This window comes from Eurosta solidaginis, chromosome 2, assembly GCF_040869045.1.
Source record: "Eurosta solidaginis isolate ZX-2024a chromosome 2, ASM4086904v1, whole genome shotgun sequence".
In the NCBI taxonomy this organism is placed as follows: domain Eukaryota; kingdom Metazoa; phylum Arthropoda; class Insecta; order Diptera; family Tephritidae; genus Eurosta; species Eurosta solidaginis.
In genome coordinates this window covers 38,261,664-38,288,222 of record NC_090320.1, presented here as the reverse complement: position 1 = coordinate 38,288,222, position 26,559 = coordinate 38,261,664, and the positions used below count along the sequence as shown (strand labels likewise).

The 26,559-nt window shown below is 38.6% G+C and overlaps 1 protein-coding gene across 9 annotated transcripts; it reads right to left on the bottom strand.

Annotated features, from left to right (window-relative positions):
- Positions 1-1,783: 1,783 nt before the first annotated feature.
- LOC137242069 (transmembrane protein 53) lies at positions 1,784-26,559 on the bottom strand. Of its 9 annotated transcripts, none has more exons than XM_067769442.1 (6): positions 26,434-26,529; positions 19,799-20,324; positions 14,436-14,799; positions 10,146-10,286; positions 7,844-8,056; positions 1,784-2,820 (listed from the first exon to the last, which is right to left on the bottom strand). In XM_067769442.1, the coding sequence occupies exons 2-6, from the start codon at positions 20,293-20,295 to the stop codon at positions 2,812-2,814; spliced, it is 1,224 nt and encodes a 407-aa protein (XP_067625543.1). In that variant the 5' UTR covers positions 20,296-20,324; positions 26,434-26,529; the 3' UTR covers positions 1,784-2,811. The 9 variants fall into 9 exon arrangements, with proteins under 9 accessions (XP_067625543.1, XP_067625539.1, XP_067625535.1 ...); XM_067769438.1 differs by having other exon boundaries at positions 2,811-2,868; positions 19,799-20,297; positions 26,434-26,559; XM_067769434.1 differs by having other exon boundaries at positions 2,811-2,868.

The window sequence follows — 26,559 nt, the reverse complement described above, 5'->3', positions numbered from 1 at the left end:
ACGGATTTGCTTTGCATAATCGGTATCGTTCCCACATTTCACAAGAGTAGTGCGCTCCGGCTTGAAACTACCCTCGCATTCTTTCTCGGAAATTCGTTGCTTCGTTTTCCTGCGTCTTTTAGGTTTTGTCAATGCCAGTGTTTCTCTCGCAGGTACTTTTGATTTTGATTTATTTGGCCCATTCGATCTATCAACCTTTGCCTTTGACTTTCGTGGTCTTTGTCGAGTCTTTTCCACCAGTACCCGATTACTGCTGAACCCTTTTCCCAAACTAAAGTTAAGTGGTATGTCCTGGTTCTTATAGCGCATAATTTTCCTCCGCATATCGATCCTGACGTCATGGTCAACCAAGAAGTCCACTGCCAATATGACTTCATCAACGATCTCCGCCACAACGAATTTGTGTAGAACCATGACTTTTCCAATTAATACCTCACATACCACGTCGCCTTGGACTTGATTATATTCGCCTGTTACCGTACGCAACCTTGCTCCAGGTAATGACTTTACTCTCCTGTAGACCAAATCAGATCGAATCAAGGAATGAGATGCCCCCGTATCTACAGTCAGTACACGCTCTTTACCATTCACATTCCCTCTGACGGTAAGACTGCTTGATTTCCTTCCGATTTGCGACACAGATATCACAGGACATTCAACAGCTGGATCTAGCTCTCTACCTCTTACTCGCTCTTCCTCATCTCCTCCAGCTTTGCGTTTATGGCCACCCACATTGTTGGAACTATTAGGACCAAGATCGCAATGACGTGCAATGTGACCTGGGTTGCCGCACTTGAAACATTTAATAACTCCGGCATTCTTCTGTTGAGATCCCTTCAGTGCTTCCAAAATTGTTTCTACCCACTCTGGCCTTTCTACTTCCACACGGCGTGCTTTGAAAACTGGCTTACACAGAAGCGACGCTGTTTCCTGTATCAGAGCATGCGATACCGTTTCAGCAAATGTTAGTTTGGGATTCGCATATGTAGCCCGCTTCGTTTCCACATCTCGTATGCCATTTATAAAACTCTGGATTTTTACCCTCTCGGTGTATTCCACGGGTGCGTCCGCATTTGCGAGATGAGCCAACCTTTCAACATCTGAAGCAAACTCCTGCAATGTCTCATTTGCTTTTTGGTAGCGGTTTTGCAACTCAATTTGGAATATCTGTTTTCTATGCTCGCTTCCATAACGTCGTTCTACAGCAGCCATCAATGCTTCATAATTGTTCCGCTCTCCATCGGGAATCGTCTGTAGAATTTCCGCTGCTGGCCCCTTCAATGCCACGAATAGTGCAGCAACTTTATCTTCCGCATTCCAGTTGTTCACTGCTGCGGTCTTCTCAAACTGTAGCTTAAAGACCTGGAAAGGAACAGAACCGTCAAAGGATGGTGTTTTTACCTTTGTATTGCTTGCTGAAACAGCTGGGCGGTTTAATTGCAACTCTTGTATACGACCTCTCAAAGCATCCACCTCGGCTTCGATTTTTTCCTCAAACTGCGTTATTTTCTCGTCCATACGTGCTTCGAGTTTTGATGATATACGCGCCTCTTGTGCTTCGAGTTGTACTGTTATGCGTGCCTCTTGTGCTTTCAGTTGTGTCTCCATTTTTGATGTAATCTGTGTCGACATTTCTGCCATACGCGTTTCTTGTGCTTCAATCTTCGATGTAATCTGTGTCGACATTTCTGACATACGCGTTTCTTGTGCTTCAATCTTGGATGTTATGCGTGTCTCCTGCGATTCTAGCTGTGATGCCATATATGTCTTCTGTTCTTCCATCTTGGATGTTATACGGTTCTCCTGCGATTCCATATATGTCTGCTGTTCTGCCAGTTGAGATGACACTGTCGATGTTTGAGCAGATATTGCAGCTAAAATCATGTTCAAGTCTGTACTGGTAACCGTCTGCGATGTTTCGTTCTTCTCTTCAATTTTTGTTGTCTCCTCGCCATCAAGATGAAAGACATGCTCTTCCACATCAATTCCTTCTGCTTCCATTGCTTCTCGTAGCCGTGCCTGAAGTTCGAGTTTAACGCCGCTTGTATTCAATCCACGGCTCTCCAACTCCTTCTTCAGTTGCGGGATCTTCAATTCACTTAACTTTGCCATGTCCTTGTTGTCCTCTAGAATTTATTCAACAATTCCTCTTCTGACACCAATTGTTACGAATTTTTATTTGCAAATCCTCTTATTTGCCCTTTTGCTAGGATCGTATCGCTAAACTGTTGAATAAATAACTCCAATATTGAATAACGGAAAAATGGCCTTTATTAAAATACTTCACAATAACACTCAAACTGTGCAACGAATAGCTTAATAACCAAACTCATATCTTAAAGGAAACTGACTTTCAAAATAATAGTGCTATTGCTCGCTAGATCTCGTCTTACTCGTAACTGCTTGACAATTCAAATCAAACTGAATTACTTCTTACTCGCCTGCACCGCTTTTATAGTTTACGCTGCATACTTCTAGGCTCTTCGATTTCCAGAAGTTACTAGTTGTTTCGGCTACAAAATCGCCAGCCACAACTACGTGCACAAATTATTGCCCTCTCTTGTGACCACTCAGATAAGATATATGCATGTGTTTGTAGTTTACAGTCTCCCGCACACACATAAGCGTATAAGTAAATTCATCGGTGTGTGACATCTCATCTCTCGCTACCTTGTATGTAAATGTTGCTTGTCGGAATGTGTACATATGTGTAGACGCAATTATTGATTCGTTTATGTAGATCATAATGATTGAATTATTGATGTGAATTGACGTCACTGCTTAGCATCGGCCTGGAGATGGCAGCACTCCTCAGTTTTGCTAATATTCGTAACAATATTTAGTCTGATTGATTGTAAAATTTGTAGACTAACAAATAAATAAATAAATAAATATGGAGTATGGTTGCGATGTTCCCTTTTTGTGTAAAACGGCTCAATAGAAATAAAAGACCCTGCTTTATGTCAACAACAAATTGTATATCTCTTAAGGCCGTTTTCTCGACTGCCTGTTCCTGTGGAGATTACGCAACTGGCAAATAAATACGTCGACATGATAGGTTAGGTTGAACTGGCCGGTCAATAAGACCTCACATTGACTACATGTGTCAATAGTGTTACCAGAATTTGTTTGACGACCAAACCTAACAACCCTAATCACGTGCCAGCATATATGCTATATAATAACTCCGTCATATTGTCAAATACTAGCAGTTTTCTAGGACCTAGCTTAATTGCTACTTCAAGACCTGTCAACGCTGCCGCCCCTAATAGCTGAAGCTTTGACCTGGCGAGTGCAGGACACGAACACAGAGCGTCCTCAACCGTTTCTTCCTGCAGCGCACTCTTTCTACTTCTGCTTTTGCTGACGAGGTCTTACTTATAAGCATGTGGTTTTGTTAGTTCTCATACTCTGATTTCACAAAAACACTACCGACGGCTGAATGAGAGATGAAATGATTTCGACTGTCGGTTCTATAACGACCAACCTGAACATAAGAGACATTTGTTTGAAGAAATCTTTTTTTTTCGAAACCTGTTTCGAAAAGGCACTATATGGGAAATTCATTGATAAACGCCACATAACTAAAGCGGCAAACACACCTAAGAAAACGCTTTAGAAAAATTTCGTATATATTTCTTGTGTTAAAAATAGTGGCAGCCAAGCAATTTTGGCATTCCCTTTATATCTGTGTTCTCTACGAAGCGGCGTCACTTCCGTGCCAGAAAGCACAGAATTCTGGTATTAAAAAAAAACTATAAGAGATTTCATAAAAAAAAATTGTATTTAACCAACAGCCGAGATAGCGGGTTTTCACCCAGCCTAGGATGCATACGTCCTCGGAAAAATGTAAACAGTTTTTTTAAGGTAGTTTCGAAAAAAACTACAAATTTTGCCATCATCATGATGCAATAAAATCAGACAGGTGAAGTGAATGTTACAAAATGAAGTCGCATTTGACAATACTCGCAATCATAACTTAAAGTGTTGCTTCTTAATTTTATCTGCTGCATTGATTTATTCAGTATCATAAAAAATACTACATTCTTCAGAATGGCACGAATATGAAATAGCGCATAGGAAAATAACGCCTGCGGTCTGTATTTCCCTTTGTGGGAGCGGTCGCCGTGGTGTGGTGGTAGCATGCTCCGCCTACCATACCGAAGGTTCTGGGTTCAAGACCTGGACAAAGCAGCAACCAAAAACTAGAGTTAAAGCGGGGTCGCTCTCGGCAGTGATTTGCAAGCACTCTGAGTGTATTTCTTCCAGGAAAAGCTTCTCATGTGCCTTGCAAAGGCCGTTCGGACTCGGCGTAAAAACATGGACCTACGTCCCACCAATTTGAAATAAAAATTCAAAGGAGCATGACGCAAATTGGAATAGAAGCTCTGCCTAAATTTTCTTTAGAGCTATATCGCATATAAAGCTCGCTGGCTTAACTTCCATGTTTAAGGCTTTAATTCCGCGAACATTATTTACTTGCACCAAAATTACGGAAAAGAAATATAAAAGTTTGAGTCGCCTCGCTCAATTTCCCTATCTGTTTTATTCTTTCGTAATTTTCCACCTTTTCCTCTTACTCCTCTTGCTCTTGCTCTTATCTAAATCTAACCCTCATTATTAATCTCAATATGTATGATGAATTTCATATCAAAACCTATAAAAAAAACACATTTTGAACCCGACCCCTCAGATTTTGATGAAATTTTGCATAGAGGTACACTTTAACTATACAAACACCACCCCGTTTTTAGAAATTGCATTTTTGAAAAGTTGTGGGTGTGGCAAGGTGTCAAAATTGTGAAAGATGCGTGAAAAATTACGGTAATAGGTACATTTGAGCTGTAATAACTACGGAATGGCTCAACCGATCAATGATCTTGGCACCATTGGAAAGGTACTCAGATCGGCTTTCGAAAACATACACTGTAAAAAAATTTTAATACACTGAAAAATTATAATTTATTAAATTTTGATGAGCTCAAGGCAGTTTTACCGTAAAACATATTCAATTGTTTCCAGAAGATGATTTCAGAATGAGATCGAAATATCGACCAAATAAAATTAGAAACACAAACATTTAAACTGTGTTTCAATTTTTTAAACTGCCTTGAGCTCATCAAAATTTAATAAATTATAATATTTGAAGGCAAATAAAAGTATTTTTAAAAAACACTGAAACATTTTTTCTTTCTAAATTAAAATTTTAAACTTTAAAAAATATTCAAAGGCCAAGCGTTTTAAAATAAAATAAATTTTTTTAGAAAGGTCTATTTAATATATATAACATCCAAACGCTAAAATGGCGTATTTTTTCTTTTTTTTTAAATTTTAAGTAAATGCATCTCTTTATTTTTGATATTATGGTACATTTGAGCTGTGATAACTACGGAATGGCTCAACCGATTTCAAAGATCTTGGTACCATTAGAAAGGTATTCGATCGGCTTTCAAAAGCGTATACTGTAAAAAAGTTGTATTACACTGAAACATTTTTTGTTTCAAAAATAAAATTTTTTAATAAAATACATTTTTTTTAGAAAGGTGTATTTAACATATATAACATATCGGCTATCGAAATCGTACACTGAGAAAATTTTTATTACACTCAAAAGCATTTTTTTTTGTTTTTAAATGCTTGATCTTTGTAATTTTTTCAAAGTTTAGTTTTTAAAAAATTAAAAAAAAATGGGTTTTCAGCGAAATAAATAATATCAAAAATAAAGAGATGCATTTACTTAAAATTAAAAAAAAAAAAAGAAACACCCCATTTTACTTTTTGGATATGTTATATAGATTAAATGGACCTTTCTAATAAAAAATATATGTTATTTTAAAACACTTGGCCTTTGAAGTTTTTTTCAAGTTCAAAATTTTTTTTACAGTGTATGTTTTCTAAATCCGATCTGAATACCTTTCCAATGGTACCAAGATCTAGGAAATCGGTTGAGCCATTCCGTAGTTATCACAGCTCAAAAGTACCTATTACCGTAATTTTTCACAATTTTGACACCTTGCTACGCCCACAATTTTTCACAAATGCAATTTCTAAGAGCGAGGTGGTGTTTGTATAGGTAAAGTGTACCTCTATGCAAAATTTCATCAAAATCTGAAGGAGTCGAGTTCAATGCATATCGGGTTTGATAACCTGACGTGCTGGAATAAATCGGAGGACGTATTCGGACTCAGCACGCAGAAATACGTCAGAAATGACTTCCCGATCCGAAACAAAAAAAAACCTTGCAGGCCTGTGTTATTCTTACTCTTCCTGTAAACCTATTTTTCCTACTTTTTATCAAACTATTGACCTTATTCTTACTTTTACTTTCACTCTCCCTCTTTCTCTTGTTCCCTTAACATCTCGGACTTCCCTCCTACTATCTCTACTTCCCATTCACCATTTCCCCTTTTTTCTATTCTCTTTCGATTTGCCCTTCGTCTGTGTGGAGATTTATGAGGTTTGGCTTTTTTCGTGCATTGCATTACTAAATTCGTAAAAAAGTAGCAAAATAGTACCAAACATTTTCCCTCCATACACATTAAAATTCGTGACCGAATCAGGAGCGCCTTTAATTTTTTTGTTCTTGTACTACAAACTTCACCTGTCTGTTTTTATTGCATCATGGTCACCATACCCTTTTACATTTTCCGTCATAACTTTCGCGCTTGTAGTCTGATCTTAAGTATGATAATTTCAGATACCGACATCTTGTTTAGTGGACAATTTTTTTTTTTTTGAAAGATGAATGCACTTATGACAATGTAATGAACAATGTAAAAGGGCGTTAAAAAGAAATATAAAATAACACTATGCGAAAAATCAACACTTTTTCTGGGTGTTGGACGAAACCCACTTTTTTGTAGAGATTGAGGCTTAAGTAGACAAAGTACTATCTCCGTTTTTCGAAGTTAGCCTCAAAAAAATAGATATCGACTTTCGAATTTCGAAATTCTAAATTTCGAAATTTTATTTTTTTGTTAACGCGTTCAGCAAATTAAAAAAGTAAAAATGTGGTCGTGGTCCGCTCTTTTCCCTTATTTGAAGGGCTGAATTCTTTTTTTTTTGAGAAATTTAGTATAAGCTGTTATACGAGGTGAAAAGTCACATAGTCCAATGATAGTGGCTATTACTTTCATGTCTGCACATACTCTCCACTGGAATTGCTCGTACTGTAATTTTTCAAAAAAAGAATTCAGCCCTTCAAATAAGGGAAAAGAGCGGACCACGACCACATTTTTACTTTTTTAATTTGCTGAACGCGTTAACAAAAAAAAATAAAATTTCGAAATTTAGAATTTCGAACTTCGAAAGCCGATATCTATTTTTTGAAGGCTAACTTCGAAAAACGGAGGTAGTACTTTGTCCACTTAAGCCTCAATCTCTACAAAAAAAGTGGGTTTGGTCCAATACCCAGCCGGCTGTTTCACAGTGTAATTGATACGATCTAGTATGTACGCACATATGTACATTTAATATGTCGACTGCTGAATGGATTATCACCCGAACACGACTGCCGTTTGGAAACGCCCTATCTCAGAAAACGTTTCAAAAACGCCCTATTTCAGAATTATATTCATAAATACTCCAGCTAATGTCAAAATGTATTGAATTTGAACTCCGATAGGGCGTTTTTGAAGCAAAATCTGAGATATAGCGTTCTTCAACCGATTTCTGAAATAGGGCGTTGTTCATATGTTTTCTGTGATGGGAGTTTTCGAAAGGGTAGCCAAGATAGGGATATATTCCACTCAGCAGACGATGTGTGCTAATTAAAAGCCATTCAATTTATGTAACAATAACTTTAATCATATTTAGATGAATTAGCACCCAATATCGAACGTACCGAATTAGTGGGTGAACCGCTGTTAGTTACCGTATCCAAACCACTACACGGTTTGTAAGGTCGCGATAAACAATTATTTATAAATGAGCAAACGCAACGAATATATTGTGACGGATATTTTGTATAGATTTTAACATGTTCGGCATCTTCGAAGCAGGCAGCTGAAACATCTACGCCACGTTCTTGACGTATTTTTATAAATTTTTCAATGTCCTGCAGAATTGAGAAAAAAGGTTAATTAATGCTTTGTAATAATTTCAAATATTTTTTTTTAAAAACTGATGAGGTATGTTACTGTAGTCACCCGTAGCCACCCTAGGTCACCGAAAACAGCAGCTGCTGCGTTCTTCTGAACACACCCAAAAATAACTTTTTTTCCTGGACGTCAGTACAGCGCACTGCTTTCAAGTGGCCCAATCAAACCAAGCTAACCCGGTTTATGTGTCCACACTCCATAGTAACGCCGTTAGGCATAACGTCACAGGGTGGAAAGACGATTTAATCACCACTGCTTCGCATGCACACTTTTCTGCGCTCCCTTTCAGCGTACATCAGTTGCGTCATAACAAGAAAGACCATTTTGCTCACTACTGCAGTCCAATAATCTATATGTATGCACGTTGGGGAGCAAAATTTCGATTCGATGTCATACAGATCGGTAATTTTGCTTGATAGCAGATCAAAAAGGATTTTCCGAGATAAAACAAGGTCGGGCACCGTCTGATAGGCACTTACTTCTTCGTATAGCTGTAATTCGATAAACTGCTAGTATATCTCTTTGGTGGGTCATTTTAGATGCATGCCACACTGGTGCTGCGTATAATATTATCGAGCTAGGCTTACGTTGCACAATAGCTGATGGGTAGCTTCGGCTGGGCCGCCGATATATGGGTTTGCTCTCATTAGGGTTACAATAACTTGAGAAACTTTCACTCCCACCACCCTGAAGTGCACCTTAAGAGTTCGTTTTGAGTCAAGGTTTACCCTAAATATTTCAAGTAAGGCCTTGAATTTATTTCATGGTCTCCTTTGGTTAGAAATAGCTCATACACAGTACATTTTCAGTTATACAACAACAACAATTCACTAAAACCACTTCATGTCTTATTGCTAGCCCCCTTAAGCCCCATATTAGCTAGTACACAATGCTTGGAGTAGATCCAGTTTCTTGGTCACTGCTACGACGATATCATCTGCGTAGCCGATAATTTGCATGCCTTCGGGGAGGTCGATTTGTAGTACACCGTCATACATCACATTCCATTGCGATGGCTCTGGAACAGATGAGGAACGCTGCCGAAGTCGTTGTGCTTTCCTGGTCCCTCATTCGTATCAAAGAGAAGTACTCTGTCGTCAAAATAGCTACACTCTACCGGGGCCTGGGGGCTTATTATTGGCAACTCTATGTGTTGCATCAAGTACCTCCTGCTCTGTTATTCGTGGGATTTCTACACCTTTAGGATCCTCGCTTTGATAGATTCAGTAATCTTGGAGTTTTGACAATTCTCATTCGTATCGGGCTAATTTCTGCCCCTTAAATTTAGCCATCACCGTTCTGTAAGCCAATCCCCAAGGATCCACATCGACCCTATTACATTATTTCGTTTCGTCTTGCTCTTTTTTCGCTTAGTATTTTTAAGCACTGCTCTTTGTGCTAAGTAGGTACTGTGTAGCTCATCATATGTAACGAATTTTGGAAAATTCCTGATAATTATCCATCTTCTGCTAACGTTCGAATCGCTGAACTGTCGAATAAATAAGTCCAATATTCTGTATTGCAAAATGGTCTTTATTTAGACTAATTTGGGAGTATTACTTCACAATCACACTTATTCTTGACTAATAGCGTGTTTAAATCAAACTGATTTGTTATTCCTCAGCTTGCGCTGCTTTTATACTCTCTGTTACCTCGTTCGCACATTTCTCCTTAGGTCTAGACGTTTCACGCACATGCCTTATAGAACAGTTGTATCTCATGATTGGTTATTTAGCTATATACATGTATAGCTGTAGTTTACGCTTTTATTCTAGCCATATGCATGTGTATGTGTGAGTAACAACTTCTGCTCTTAGCTGCCGGCTACATGATCTCTTTGCTTCAAGCTGCTGGTTATGGGTATGGAATATTCTTCGTTGCCTTGTACATAAGCTTTTCTTGTTGTGATTATTTAATAACAGCATAGTGATGCTAGTATTCGCCACAATACAATAACTCCATAACTCAATCTGCAAAACCTCGGGTGACTTCGGGCGCCCAAAAGAATTGTATATATATTAGTTTCGTAAAAAAAATAATACACACCTGATAGGGAATAACTACGTCGCCCTTCGAATACACGAACAGTTGAGGAAATTGTGACACTTCATTTTTCAAATCATTAAAAGGATTCGTTTGTACCGGGTTGGCTTTGAAAAATAGGTTTTTAAAAGCGCCAAAAGTTTCCTGTGTAAAATAAATTTAAATTTTTATTGGATTCGAATATAATTTCGACAAGGCAACAAGCACCTATTAGTATGGTCATACGTTTTGCCATTCCAAGAATAAATTATATTGTATAAACAAATGGCACTACTACGTTCATGGATATGCGCTATTTTTATACTCAGCTGGCAGAGCTCACAGAGTATATTAACTTTGTTCGCATAACGGTACCCCGTAACGGCATAAACTAATCGAGATAGATATAGATAGACTTTTATATATCAAAATGATCTGGGCGAAAAAAGAAATACATTTAGCCATTTCCGTCCGTTCGTCCGTTCGTAAACACGATAACTTGAGTAAATTTTGAGGTATCTTAATGAAATTTGGTATGTAGGTTCCAGGGTACTCATCTCAGATCGCTATTGAAAATGAACGAAATCGGACTACATATAACCATGCCCACTTTCTCGATATCGAAAATTTCGAAAAACCGAGAAAGATAATTCATTACCAAAGATGGATAAAGCGATGGGTTGACCCTATGACGCAGAATAGAAAGTTAGTAAAATTTTGCACAGTGGGCGTGGCACCGCCTTCTATTACTATATGTGTGCTAAATAAAAATTTGCCAAATCGGATGACGAACACGCACACTTTTAAAAAAAATTTTTAAAGGTCAAATTTTAACAAAAAATTTAATATCTTTACAGTATATAAGTAAATTATGTCAACATTCATCTCTAGTAATGATATGGTGCAACAAAATACAAAAATAAAAGAAAATTTCAAAATGGGCGTGGCTCCGCCCTTTTCGTTAGTTTGTCTAGAATACTTTTAATGCCATAAGTCGAACAAAAATCTACCCATCCTTGTGAAATTTGGTAAGGACATAGCTTCCATGACGATACCTGTTTTCTGTGAAAATGGGCCAAATCGGTTGAAGCCGCGCCCAGCTTTTATACACAGTGGACCGTCTGTCCTTCCGCTCGGCCGTTAATACGATAACTGGAGCAAAAATTGATATATCTTTACTAAACTTAGTTCACGTACTTATCTGAACTCACTTTATCTTGGTAATAAGAATGGGCGAAATCCGACTATGACCACGCCCACTTTTTCGATATCGAAAATTTCGAAAAATGAAACAAATGCCATAATTCTATTCCAAATACGAACAAGTAAGGAAGGTTAAGTTCGGGTGTAACCGAACATTACATACTCAGTTGAGAGCTATGGTGACAACACAAGGGAAAATAACCATGTAGGAAAATGAACCGAGGGAAACCCTGGAATGTGTATCAAATGAAAGGCATTAAAGAGTATTTTATGAGGGAGTGGGCCATAGTTCTATAGGTGGACGCCATTTAGCGATATAGCCATAAATGTGGATCAGGGTTGACTCTAGAATGCGTTTGTACGATATGGGTATCAAATGAAAGGTGTTAATGAGTATTTTAAAAGGGAGTAATCGTTAGTTCCATAGGTGGACGCCGTTTCGAGATATCGCCTTAAAGGTGGACCAGGGGTGACCCTAGAATTTGTTTGTACAATATGGGTATCAAAAGAAAGGTGTTAATGAGTATTTTAAAAGGGAGAAATCCTTAGTTCCATAGGTAGACGCCGTTTCGAGATATCACCATAAAGGTGGACCAGGGGTGACCCTAGAATTTGTTTGTACAATATGGGCATCAAACGAAAGGTGTTAATGAGTATTTTAAAAGGGAGTGGGCCTTAGTTCTATAGGTGGACGGCGTTTCGAAATATCGCCATAAAGGTTGACCAGGGGTGACTCTAGAACGCGTTTGTACGATATGAGTATCAAATGAAAGGTGTTAATGAGTATTTTAAAAGGGAGTAATCCTTAGTTCCATAGGTGGACGCCGTTTCGAGATATCGCCATAAAGGTGGACCAGGGGTGACCCTAGAATTTGTTTGTACAATATGGGTATCAAATGAAAGGTGTTAATGAGTATTTTAAAAGGGAGTAATCCTTAGTTCCATAGGTGGACGCCTTTTCGAGATATCGTCATAAAGGTGGACCAGGGGTGACCCTAGAATTTGTTTTTACAATATGGGTATCAAAAGAAAGATGTTAATGAGTATTTTAAAAGGGAGTAATCCTTAGTTCCATTGGTGGACGCATTTTCGAGATATCGCCATAAAGGTGGACCAGGGGTGACCCTAGAATTTGTTTGTACAATATGGGTATCAAAAGAAAGGTGTTAATGAGTATTTTAAAAGGGAGTAATCCTTAGTTCCATAGGTGGACGCCGTTTCGAGATATCGCCATAAAGGTGGACCAGGGGTGACCCTAGAATTTGTTTGTACAATATGGGTATCAAAAGAAAGATGTTAATGAGTATTTTAAAAGGGAGTAATCCTTAGTTCCATAGGTGGACGCATTTTCGAGATATCGCCATAAAGGTGGACCAGGGGTGACCCTAGAATTTGTTTGTACAATACGGGTATCAAAAGAAAGGTGTTAATGAGTATTTTAAAAGGGAGTAAACCTTAGTTCCATAGGTGGACGCCGTTTCGAGATATCGCCATAAAGGTGGGCCAGGTGTGACTCTAGAATTCGTTTGTGCAATATGGGTATCAAAAGAAAGGAGTTAATGAGTATTTTAAAAGGGAGTGGGCCTTAGTTCTATAGGTGGACGCCTTTTCGAGGTATCGCAATAAAGGTGGACCAGGGGTGACTCTAGACTTTGTTTGTACGATATGGGTATCAAAAGAAAGGAGTTAATGAGTATTTTAAAAGGGCGTGGGGCTTAGTTCTAAAGGTGGACGCCTTTTCGAGATATCGCCATAAAGGTGGACCAGGGGTGACTCTAGAATGAGTTTGTACGATATGGGTATCAAATTAAAAGTATTAATGGGAGTTTTAAAAGGGAGTGGTGTGAAGGCGTTTTCCAGATATCGACCAAAATGTGGACCAGTGTGACCCAGAACATCATCTGTTGGATACCGCTAATTTATTTATATATGTAATACCTGCCAAGATTTTAAGGGTTTTTTATTTCGCCCTGCAGAACTTTTTCATTTTCTTCTACTTAATATGGTAGGTGTCACAACCATTTTATAAAGTTTTTTCTAAAGTTATATTTCGCGTCAATAAAACAATCCAATTACCTTACCATGTTTCATCCCTTTTTTCGTATTTGTTATATAATTATGGCATTTTTTCATTTTTCGTAATTTTCGATATCGAAAAAGTGGGCGTGGTCATAGTCGGATTTCGTTCATTTTTCATACCAAGATAAAGTGAGTTCAAGTAAGCACGTGAACTAAGTTCATTAAAGATATGTCGATTTTTGCTCAAGTTATCGTGTTAACGGCCATGCGGAAGGACAGACGGACGACTGTGTATAAAAACTGGGCGTGGCATTAACCGATTTCGCCCATTTTCACAGAAAACAGTTATCGTCATAAAATCTATGCCCCTACCAAATTTCAAAAGGATTGGTTAATTTTTGTTCGACTTATGGCGTTAAAAGTATCCTAGACAAATTAAATGAAAAAGGGCGGAGCCATCAAAATACCTCAAAATTTACTCAAGTTATCGTGTTAACGGACGGACGGACGGACGGACGGACATGGCTCAATCAAATTTTTTTTCGATCCTGATTATTTTGATATATGGAAGTCTATATCTATCTCGATTCCTTTATATATGTACAACCAACCGTTATCCAATCAAACTTAATATACTCTGTGAGCTCTGCTCAACTGAGTATAAAAAAGGGATGAAAAAAATGGGTGTGAACCTACCATATTAAGTAGAAGAAAATTAAAAAGTTTTGCATGGAGAAATCAAAAGCCCTTGGAATCATGGCAGGGATACTGTTCGTGGTATTACATATATAAATAAATTAGCGGTACCCGACAGATGATGTTCTGGGTCACCCTGGTCCACATTTTGGTCGATATATCGAAAACGCCTTCACATATACAACTTAGGGCTACTCCCTTTTAAAACCCTCATTAATACCTTCCATTTGATACCCATGTCAAACAAACACATTCCAGGGTTACCCTAGGTTCATTTTCCTACATGGTTATTTTCCCTTATTTTGTCCCCAAAGCTCTCAGCTGAGTATGTAATGTTCGGTTACACCCGAACTTAGCCTTCCTTACTTGTTTATAGATTCTTTCAAATTCACTCACCTCAACAAACCACATAATACTCAAAGTTAAAGTTATAATCAGAGCTGTAATGCTGTGACATGGCTTTCTATCCTTGCCATAAATTGCTCCAACGGCACGATATAAACCTAAAATACGCCGTTCGCCTGGTGCCGAATCAAAGATCATGCCACGTATTTGTATGGGAGTCCTATGCTTGCGCATGGCCAGCGATATGTGTTGATACAGGTATGCACCGCCATTCGAAAATATATGTACAATCACCGGATGTGTATCGAAATTCATGTCGTACATAAGTTTTAGTATTTTTTCACCAATTGGCACCATTGCAGTACGATTCCAAAAGAGAGTATCGACGGGGGCTGTATAGCGTACGGTTATTAAACTGAAAAATTTTAAAATTATGAGTGTTCAAAAAATGTGGTTAGGTAAAACATAAGATTTGTGGTGAAATGAGGCGGCAGCACGGCTTCAAGTGCCTTGGCTACTCGCGATAGGAGAGAGATATTGGACGATATGAATGGAATGGCTGTGGCGACCCTGCCAGGATAATAAATACAAAGGACAGAATAGAGTAAAAAATATTGATAAAAACAACAATTTCACATTAATGCCGAATAGAATAGGAGATAGCAGTATAACAAGTAAAGACAAGGAAATAATAGTCCATAAAAATAGGCTTAAACCAATATAAAATATCTGGTAGTAATTAAAATAATTTAACAAAAAAATAACAGTCTCAGCATAAGCATTCCACTTTACTCGTCAAGCACAAAAAAAAAATTAAATACCAACACATTATATTTAAATTAAAAAAAAGAGACAAGAATCAGCATAACATGTTCAAATATCAAAAATGAAAAAAAACAAGGTCAACATAATATGTACACGTGACAAAATAAACAATAAGAACACATGTAAAACAAATGTAAACAAATAAATACAAAAAACTACATAAACATACAAATTCATTTAGGCATCAAGTTACTATTACTTCATAAATTATGACCACACAATGATTGAATGTTAAAGAATAATTTGTAAACACAAGCGGATTTTAAGTGGCTCGACACACTTGAAAGTCGATTGTGTCAAACAAATTTTAGATGGGTCACAAATGTAAAATGATGCAAACATATCCCAAATTTGAGGATACAATTTGAATAGCCACCCACAATTAGCACAACCACATTGGGTGTGGCCATTCTTCAAAAGCCGGTGGTGTAGCGTTACTTGGAAATGCCCTCATTCACACGCTCTTATAGACCACACAAATAGCTAAATGCACCGACCCAAATATGTATGCATTCTCAACGGGAGTTCACCAATGGGTTATTAATTCTTGCACATGCATATTTGTCTACATTTGTCATTTCGTCACATTGACTAACATACATATCGATCAGTCACGCTGACCGACATAATTGTCTATCAGTCATATTGACATCGAACCATTTACATACATATTAAATAACGTACCTAAATACGTCGTTCCAATATGCTGACATCGCATACCAGAAATATTGTAAACTTACTTAGTTTGTAAATATTAGTATTTGTAGAATAAGAATATTTCGTATAAAAGGGAAAGTAATTTCCAAATAAAGAAGACTTATGAACGTACATTCAACAACTCAGTTTAAATTTATTACAATAGGTTAAGACGAGCGCCAGGTATTGAAATTCCTCATAGCTACGGTTCCTAAGCATAGGCACGGCAATCCCGTCCTGCTTTAGACCGTTTAGCAAGTTAAGGGCTTATTTAACCTCTGGAGCGCACTGTGCCTATGTTTATGTGCGCGTCTGTTGGGCTGCGGTCAACAGAGGGATGCATTACATATTTCCGGTAGAAAGCGCTCGTCCATTCCTTCGCATCCGATGGCACATTATCGGAATTATGCATGTTAGTCCACTGAAGTTTAGTAAAAAGTTAAATTAAGTTAATCTGTAAGACCTCCGGGAAAGCAAGGACAAAGTAAAAGGACGTAGCACGTTCCATAAAAATGAGATTTTGCATACTGCATATATGTATCTCTGGAAGTATTGATTTAAGATGCTTGAAAGTTAGTACGAATACGAAGGCTGGCAACTCGCGACATGTCTGCAAGAACGTTTGAACGTCACCATTAAGTACACGTATAATAACGATGGTAAAAACCGCTTTTTAAAGAAGGAAGAAGCTGCTCCGATCGCCGGTTTTAAAGGCCTCTGCCAACGCGGCTGCGCAGGTAGCAGCAAGACAAGGTGGTGGGTCACCAATGGCCACCGACACTCCCGCGAGAGGGCTTGGGCGGAAACTAAGTGCAAATAAGGAGAAAGTAGGTGTCACCCCATCCATACTAGGACATAAAGGTGATGGCAACGACGGGCGAAACCTCCGTGAGGTGCAATACTGGATAGGAAAGGTCAACAGAGGAGCAAAGCCCAGAGTACATCGAAACGAAAGCGACTTGGGGGAATGAGAGAGCAAGCACGAACTCTGCCTTTCAATCAGAAACCTTCGGAGGCCGAGAAAGTGCGATGAGGGTTTTACGAAGACACCCACAGGCGACCCGTGGACCAATGTTTAGAGCCGGAAGACCGCCTCGTCCGTAAAATGAAATCGGGGAGTAAATTTATTAAAACGGCACGCTGAGGCGATAAATCGGTTCTCATTGAAGCAATTGGCAGCGCTGTTTGCGAATCGGGCGAAACCCAGCAGCTTTAACGACGAATACGGATAAAGGTACTGGGCATGACCGTCGAAGAACTTGCGGAAAACTGCCGGGTCTGGAGCATTCAGCACCTTCAGCGATGCATTTGCAGCCGCAAAGAGCAAATAGGCGTGTAAATGACCAGCTTCATTCAAGGCAACCTGAACCAATGTAGGTTAGCTGAAAGTCTGTTGGACCAATTTGTTCTCGATAACAGAGCCAGTTATGCGATCATTAGCCTATAAAGTGCCTGACTCGCACATAAACGTAACAGGTGCTGCTGCGGTCAAGAGCGTGGACGTTGACACCCACGTAAGAACCCGTGTTGCTGGAAACAGCTACGTAAGAGTAACTGTTGTGCACACCACACTAGTGATTTCCTACCTCTCCCTGAATGATCAGACTCAAGGGTTTAAGATAAGCTAAGTTTAGTTGAAGACGATCTGCGTGATCAAACTGGTAATATGGTCGTCGCTGGAGGTTTTAATGTGACAGCTGTCGAATGGGGAATGCCCTAGACAAACTCCAAAGATAAGTTAGTGCTAGAAATGGCTGCACGGCTTGGATTGTTCATTTTGAATACCGGAACGATCCCGACATATCGCCAACCAGGCTTTTCATACTCGATTCCTGATACCACGCTTGTATCGGCAATTCAGGGGCCTTATTCTGTAACTTCATTCGAAAGGAAATGCACATACATTTTTTTCAACTTAAATTAAGACCCCTGCTCTCGAACGCGGCTGCATAACCTCCACAGACAATCTTAGGGATAGTGACCGTACATACATCACCTTCAAACTTAACAAATCAAGGCAAATTCAGGCATGGAGAGCGACCCACATGAAAACAAGATGGAATGCCTGCTACAAAGTGTACAAGCGGGCGCGAAACAGATAGACGGTAGTGCCGAAGTGGCGAACGCCTGCAACACCTTTATGCCACGAAAAGGAACTTGGAGAGGTGACAAACAATTGTACTGGTGGAGTAATGCAATTTCTGAGCTACATAGGGTATGCCTCAGAATGCGAGCGCTGGCAACCCGCGCACGCAGCAACTCCCAGGCTCTACACCTTTTCCAGTTTAAGTTCAGAAAATTACAATTCTAGTTCAGAATATTACAATTCAAGTTCAGAATTTGCAATTTAAATTCAGAAATTTACAATTCAAGTTCAGAAATTTACAATTCAAGTTCAGAATTTTCAATTCAAGTTCAGAAAATTACAATTCAAGTTCAGAAAATTCAATTTAAATTCAGAAATTTCCAATTCAAGTTCAGAAATTTCCAATTCAAGTTCAGAAAATTACAATTCAAGTTCAGAATTTTCAATTCAAGTTCAGAAAATTTGTCGTGTATTTGTTTTTCATCCAATGGAAATAAATGTATGTAAGATAGTATCTATGTGTTAAGGAAGCAATGGACATCTTAAATCGTTTAAATCAATTTTGCGAGATAGCGAAGAAAAAAACTCTGGCTCATAAGAAGCAATTGCAATGCCATCCAGCTATATTTTAGCGTCACAACCATTAATCTGCACTGAGTATGACAGCAGCGATGACGAATATATGACCACTTAAACAGTCAACTGAGCGTCCACACTCCCGGAAGTAACGTATAGGTACTGTCTGCATAGATCTTGGCGCCATATGTCAAAATATCTCAACTTATCCGCCATCATCATCATTCATCATGAATTGGCACTATTTTGGCAGTTTCGTAACAAATCATGCCTGCTTTCCCTGTTTTGCGGTAACTGACGGCGATTGGGAGCACCATTAGAGGTCAAGTCTTCCTCCACCTTCGCAACTCTGTGGAGGTCTCTCCCTTCCACTGCTTCCAAACTGCTGTTTCGACTGAAGTACTTTCTTGGCCGTAGCGTCATCATACACTTGTTGGAAAGAATTATCCTCCATTTGATTTCAAGGTTCGGGATATACACACCTTGAAGAAAACTTGGGGTACACTATACCCAAGCCATCATTTTGGCAACATGGTTAACGAAGCATCAACACTTCCGCAAGTAACATATAAGTATAAAATTAATTAGTTAAAATAACTTTTGAAAATTAACACCCTACTTATAAATTTCTGAATTCGAACTGTAATTTTCTGAACTTGAATTGAAATTTTCTGAACTTCAATTGTAATTTTCTGAACTTGAAATGAAAATTCTGAACTTGAATTGTAATTTTCTGAACTTGAATTGTAGTTTTCTGAATTTAAGTTGGAATTTCTGAACTTGAATTGTAGTTTTCTGAACTTAAATTGGAAAATCTGAACTTGAATTGTAAATTTCTGAAATTGAATTGTAAATTTCTGAATTTAAATTGGAAATTCTGAACTTGAATTGTAATTTTCTGAACTTGAATTGTAAATTTCTGAACTTAAACTGGAAAAGGTGTAGAGCACGCGCAGGCGTATAAAAGCAAAGCAAGCTTAATTGCTCTGAAAACATTTGCAAAGAAGTGGATCGTCATCCTTGGAGACAATGGTAAAAAATAATAACAAAAAAAGTTGGTTTCTGGTCAAAAACTGGTGCACATCCCTGGTTAAAATTAATTTAGGGAATATCACAATCGTTACCGCAAGCGAAAATCTTCAGTTATAATCTCTAATTATCGCTTCTTTTAAAGTTAGTGAACTCCACAACAGTTTAGCTAAACTTATCTGAAGCTCATTTATTCACTTACCCGCGATCTTCATAGATTTTAGAATACTTCATTAGATATCGATCCTGACAACCAGCCCAGCCGAGTAACATAACAATAGGAACATTTGAATCATTGTAGACAAATACAAAATCTGAATCGCCCGTATCCATTGCATCGTTGCGATAGTTCTGTGTTGGGAATTTAATAAAATACTCCAAATTATCGTCGCTCTGTAATGAGTCTTTATATTGTTCCTGTTGTTGTAGTGATTGCCTTTGAGTCACTTGCATTTGATGCTTTGGTGAATCACTCTTGTAACATTGTCCTTGTAGTTGATTTTGGTTATTTAATTGGCTTACAGCCGTCATATTTCGTTTATTGGGCGCAGCCGAATCCAGACGACGCATTTGTGATGAAGCGCCGCTACCTCTTTGATTGGCACCTTCAGCGGGTGGTATAGTTTTGGACGCTGATGAGGACGCTGTGTCAGCAGCGGGAACACCGTATGAATGATTGAAGGAATTCGTTGCAGACATTACTGAATTCGCAAATATTTAATGAAATTCTTTACAAAATTAATAATTCTGTTAGTATTTTTATTTGATAATTGAAAATTCGTTTGACGTACTTTGCTGTAAAATGTAATTAAAAGAGAAACTTAACGAAGAATTAGCTGCAAAGGGTTGCTTACAAAATCTTACAAAAAAGTATTCCCCACATCACTAAAAAATGTCTTCAAATCATACTAAACTTTCCCCCAACAGACAGGTTCAGTGTCGTCCAATCTCAAAAAAAAAGCTTATTATCAATCACAAGACGAACAGACTACCTGATTCCCTAGCTTCGATGGCGACCTTAAGTCCACAATAGAGATGGACGGTTGGCGCAAGGGTGCTCAAATGGCGGACGAGGCGATACATGTGTACACAGATGGTTCCAAAGTAGTGGAAGGAGTAGGGTCTGCGGTATACTGTGCTGATCCGGAAATAAACAGATCCTACAGGCTGCCGGATTACTGTAGCGTTTTCCAAACGGAAATAGTAGCCCTAACCAAAGCAGTAGAAACCCTGGAAGAGAATAGCCTAAGCTGCAATCGTCTTAACTTTTATATTGACAGTCAAGCAGCAATTAAGGCAATAATCTCGCATAGCACAGCATCTAAATGCGTGTTAGAGTGTAAGCAGTTCCTGGAGAGAATCGGGACAGGGAGAAGCATACATCTATATTGAGTCCCAGGGCATATGGGAATAGATGGGAATGAAAAAGCGGATGAACTAGCTAAAAAGGGCGCATCCCTTGAAACTTGCTCCGTAGACGACCCAATTAGACTGGGCGAGATTAAGCGAAAGCGAGAGGTGCACATAATCGACCAAGCAGGAAAGGCGTGAGTTCCAGCGCGGGGCTGTAAAGTGTCGAAGATTATATGTAGGTCTTACAACCTTAGACTAACAAAGTTGCTTCTATCATTAAAAAGAGAGGACTGCAGACTCATGACGAGTATTCTGACTGGACACTGCCTTCTGGCGACACATGCCTTTAAATTAGGATTGGTCATCATTAAAAAGAGAGGACTGCAGACTCATGACGAGTATTCTGACTGGACACTGCCTTCTGGCGTCACATGCCTTTAAATTAGGATTGGTCAGTGATAGCAGATGTAGGAAGTGCGGACTGGAGGAGGAACCGATCGAGCATGTTCTGTGCTCGTGCCCTGCGCTTGCCAGGCTAAGACTCCATCTATTAGGAGTGATACAGCTGTCCGATCTAGAAGCAGCAAGTGGCTTAAGTCCTAGGAAGCTACTAGTATTCGCCAAGAGGATGGAGTTATTTTATAACATAGGTCCTGGTTTTTGATAAGGTTTTTCAGTTTGGTCGTTAAAACAAACACTACGGACTTATTCAGTCTATGTGACGTCCTCATGGACCGGCCAGTTCAACCTAACCTAACCTATCTGGTTGAAGCTTGGTTAGGTTAAGTGGTTGCTGCCCTGGTAGGGCTAACATACAATCCTCCGGAGATCCAAGTGAGTTGAGACCGAAATACTTTCGCCTAGTTCTGGCGAAAGCTGAGAAGTTAAGCATAAAGTGACTCGATGATTTCACCTCATCGTCATCCACACAGCTGCGGCAGGACTAGGTTTCAAATATATTGAAACGTACTGCATGGATTCCAATCGGCAAGTGTTCTGTCAAAACCGCAATGATCATTGATAGATGAGCCTAAGCCATTTCGGCAAACCTCCTGCCATCCTCTTATGGCCAGATGGATGTTGCTTCCCTGCAAGAGGTGGTGTCTACCCAACGCTTGCTGAGCAGAATCGAGGCCCATCTATGCAGGAGCAGACCGCAAGTGGCCAGCGGAATCCCGAATTTCATACAGCCATCTTTATCTGGTTCATTAGCACCGATGCTGGCTAAAACATCCGGTTGAGAGTTGCCCTGCATATCACTGTAACTTATCTTCTTAATCATCAAATAGTTCGATGCAATCGCAAGTTTGGTTAGGCACTCCCAGACTACCCTCGATTGCACTATAGTTGAACTCAAAGCTGCTTGGCTATCTGAGTAGATGTTAAATTCCATAGCCGTAGCAGCACTGGATAGCATTTTATCCATCGCATCCTTATTCGCGGCAACTTCCGCTTGGAAGACGCTGTAGATAAGCCAACTTAAACTTGCGGCATACGTTTAACTCTTGACAAAAGACACCCGTATATTCCGTTTTGAGTAATTGAGATATCGGGTTTTCTTCTTCTTCAATATCTCTGTACATCGGTCACGATATAGCCATTACCATCCCCGCGGAAATTTTCCTATTGCTTAAAACCTTTTAGCCAAGTATGCCGGTTGCAGCGGTACGCAATAAGCCCTAGAGGCAACGTCCTTTTTTCTCGATCTTGAAATGTAGTTTAAAAGTTAGAGTTATCTAAATCGAAATCGTCTTTGGTAGGGTACTTGTATCAATGTTCAAAGTACTGACTCCTTGCTTTAATATTTTAAGGTAGAGCTATATTGGAAAATAGTTTCAGGTCGATTCTTTACAGAGATCGCAAGTAAATTTTCTCGAAACCGATATTTTCAATTTATAAATAAGGCGTGATAACCTCCGAAGGGATTTGAGGCCGAGCTTCTCTTCCAATTTGCATCGTGCTCCAATGAATTTTTTTCTACAAATTGGCTTGACGGGAGCTACATGTTTTATACAGACTCCGAACGGCATCTGCAAGGTGTGATTAACCTCCACGGAGATTTAGGACGGGCTTCCCTTCCAATTTGCATCTTGCTCCCTTTTCTCATCCTTTTCTAACAAATTGTTTTATGTCGACTCCGAATGACAGCTGCTAGCAGATAAATTTTTACTGCAGAAATACATCGTTTCCCAAACCACTGCCGAGGGGCGACCCCGCTTAGCAAAACCTTTTCCTATTTGAAAAAAAAAAACATTGAAGGCCGTTAAAAAAACAATCATATTTGAAAAAAAAATAATATTGTTTTATCCGGGACTTGAACCCAGAACCTTCGATGTGGTAGGCGAAGCGCGCTACCACCAAAATCGGCGACCACTCTTAAAATAGCTGTTAAATAGTGGTACTGCTAGTCTCGATGTCTCACAGAGAACGACCGTTTTGCAAGAAAACTAAGCGGAACGAGCAGTGAACGAGATAACCGATTACTAAAAAAATATAAACCACGATAACTTTTTGATAGGTTAGGTTAGGTTGAACAAGCCGGTCAATGAAGGACCTTACATAGACTGAATGTATCCATAGCTTTACCAGAATTTGTTCGACGCGCAAACGATAAAACCCCAATAAGGTACGAGGACTTATGTTATGGAATGGCTCCGTCCCCTTAGCAAATACTAGAAATTTCCTAGGAGCTAGCTTAATTGCTGCCTCGAAGTGCATCGACTAGTTTGTATTGGCATAACGGGTGCACTAAGTGCGTTTTTCGGAATACCTCCCTAACCTATTATTATAAAGAAAGTGGCACTCGCTGCACTGAGACTTCAAAATAGCTCTGAGCTAAATAGCAGAAACATGACAGGGCATATTAAGTTATAAGAAAATGCATAGGAAATCCCATACGGCGGCTACGTGATGCCAAGGCCCCTACGCTCAGATTTCCTCGGACTTTTTGAGGTGTTTATTGTGAACGGAATTTGTTTGGGAAACATGAAATTCATATACTGACCCTGACTCAGAGGTTTGGTTTATGGATGGATCAAAATTTGATGACGGAAAAGGAGTTCTAGTATTTCTGGGCCGAATTTTAAGAAATCGATACCAATGGTATGCTAACCCATTATTTCTCAACAAAAAATCCATAAAATAGAAGTTTACAGTAGAGAATGTTTACGAAAAGCCTTATCCTCGAGGAGTATCCCCATTATGTCAGACATCCAGGCAGCCTTTCGTGCCTTGCAGTCTTATACAAATACGTCTAAGCTAGTGGTTGAATACATTGGAGTCCACACAAACAAGTTTTGTTACGATGGTTTGCCAGGCATCAGGGACAAGCAGGGTGCTTTAGCAGCATTCTATAGCCCAGAGCCCTTCTATGGACTCAAAAAAGTACACACTAAGGAAACATTAAGTTACTAGGAAAAAAAGTAGTGCAGACAACAATGGATTGAATGCCCAGGATAAAGGCAGGCCAAATTGTATAAACACCCAGCAACAAGTTTATCAGTTAAACTCAGCAGAGAGGTCCTACAAACTCTCGATGGGTACTATGCGACACACTGATATCGTAGATATCACATAAATAAGTTAAATCTATCCGATTCACAAATCTGTCACTTTTGTAAGCTGCAGGATGAAACGCCGGTTCACATTATTTGCGAATGCTTCGCTCTGGCAAGGCAGAGACTCTCCGTGATATGGAGTACAGAGCCTGAAGAGCTACTTAAATACATTAAAAGCCCCCACATACACTAATAGGCTCAAAAGTGCAGGCACAACAGATCTAAGTAAAGGTCAAAGTGCATCGAGGCCTAATAATAATAACATCTCACTGAGAATGCTCATTTTTATTGTATAGTGGAACCTTTTTCCGTCATTCCTTATCAAATTAGGTTTGGAGACAAACCGGTTTCGGCGTTGTGCTATCTTTAGTATTACTTTTCATTCTTGAGAACGAAGATGGCACAACGCCGAAATCGGTTTGATCTCAAACCAAAATTGACAAGGGATCACGGAAAATCGTTTCAATATATGTACATTAGGGTGGGTCCATTTGTATGGACGAAAGTTAACTGATATCGCGCCATCGATTTTTCGATAGGATTTGGGCTCAGGAAAAAAGTTCCACTACGCATACCCAAACAAGTTATTTTCGAGCCTGCGGACTGTTATCGCCAACGTTTTAGCGGACATTTTTGGGTCGGACAGGGTATACATGAAAATTTTACAATCAAATGAAAATTTTTTTAGTAGATCATGAAAGCTTGCTTAAAAATGTCATGAAAAAAAACCTTAAAAATCAAGGTCGAAAAAAAGTAAAAAAAAAATTACTTTTATTCTATTTCGGCCTTTATTTTGTAAATTTTTATAAAAAATTGTTCCGAGCTCTAGGCCATGTATATGTAAATTGAAACACCAAAAATGCTTATTTTACATATAAATTTTATATTTGTCAAATTTATTTTTATCGATATTTCGATTTCAAACTGAAATCATCTTCAGGACTGAAAGGAATATAAAAACAAAAACATATTAACACATAAAACTTAACAACATTCCATAATTTTGAACTTACACTCTTGAGTGCACCTGATCGACTAATTTAACAAAAAATAATAAAAAAAATTAAATTTCGCAGGCTCGTAAATTATTATTTTTTTTTTTTGGGTATGCGTAGTGGAACTTTTTTTCCTGAGCCCAAATCCTATCGAAAAATCGATGGCGCGATATCGGTTAACTTTCGACCATACAAATCGACCCACCCTAATGTACATACATCAATCATGCATCCTGTTGTTTTTGGATATCGGTTGGCATCCGTCATAAACCGAATTGCTTTTTCTGGTTAACTGTTAAATGCAATATCTGATTCTTTTCATTCGATATTTTTTTCGCAGTCTTCGTGTAAACGTACTTGGATCTAAGAATTATCACCAAAGCGAAATTATGTAAACTCTTCAGAAAATTCTTTTAAATCACTCCAAAAAGGTATTCAATCAGTTCTAACAGATTTTTACAGTTTTTTTTATATGCCTTACTGAGCCTGTTTGAAAAAAAAATTATACATTTTTCTTTTTGTCAGTCTAATGTACACATATACATACTACTAAAGTATCAAAAATGCAAACAAAAATTGATTTAACCATTTAAGGTTAGAAAACTTAATCATACAATTTGTTCAACACATAATTGCGCTATAATTACACTTTCAACAATTATTTTGGTACATATATCAATTTTAACAAAGTTTCCAAACAAAAATGTAATTAGTCAATCGATAATTTTATTTGCATATGCGTTTTCGATTTTCCAATACGTTTAAGTGCAATATTTTCACGCAGCCTACTTTTAGGCGAGAAACACAGGGAATTTTATAACTTGCTTTCCGTTTGCATTCAATTTGATATTTTCTTAAAAACTCAATACGTTAAGCTTATAGGTTAAATAACTTTAACTTTATAAATTCTATAATAAGTTATATAATTTTACTTGTTTCGTTGCAAATTCACCATAAACTGCTGCAGCTATACAAACTCTGACGTCGTCCTGAAAGTGTATGTGAAAATTCTTGACCTTACATTTAGTTTTGCTTATCTCTTTTGCATTCACTATTCG

Bases quoted from the DNA above. Each gene is read 5' to 3' on its own strand.
- LOC137242069 (XM_067769438.1), bottom strand. From the start codon at position 20,295: ATGTCTGCAACGAATTCCTTCAATCATTCATACGGTGTTCCCGCTGCT. The intron at 10,287-14,435 runs GTGAGTGAATTT...TATTTTACACAG, and splicing joins GTATTATGTGGTTTGTTGAG to GAAACTTTTGGCGCTTTTAA. The intron at 8,057-10,145 runs GTGTGTATTATT...TCAATTCTGCAG, and splicing joins ACGTAGTTATTCCCTATCAG to GACATTGAAAAATTTATAAA.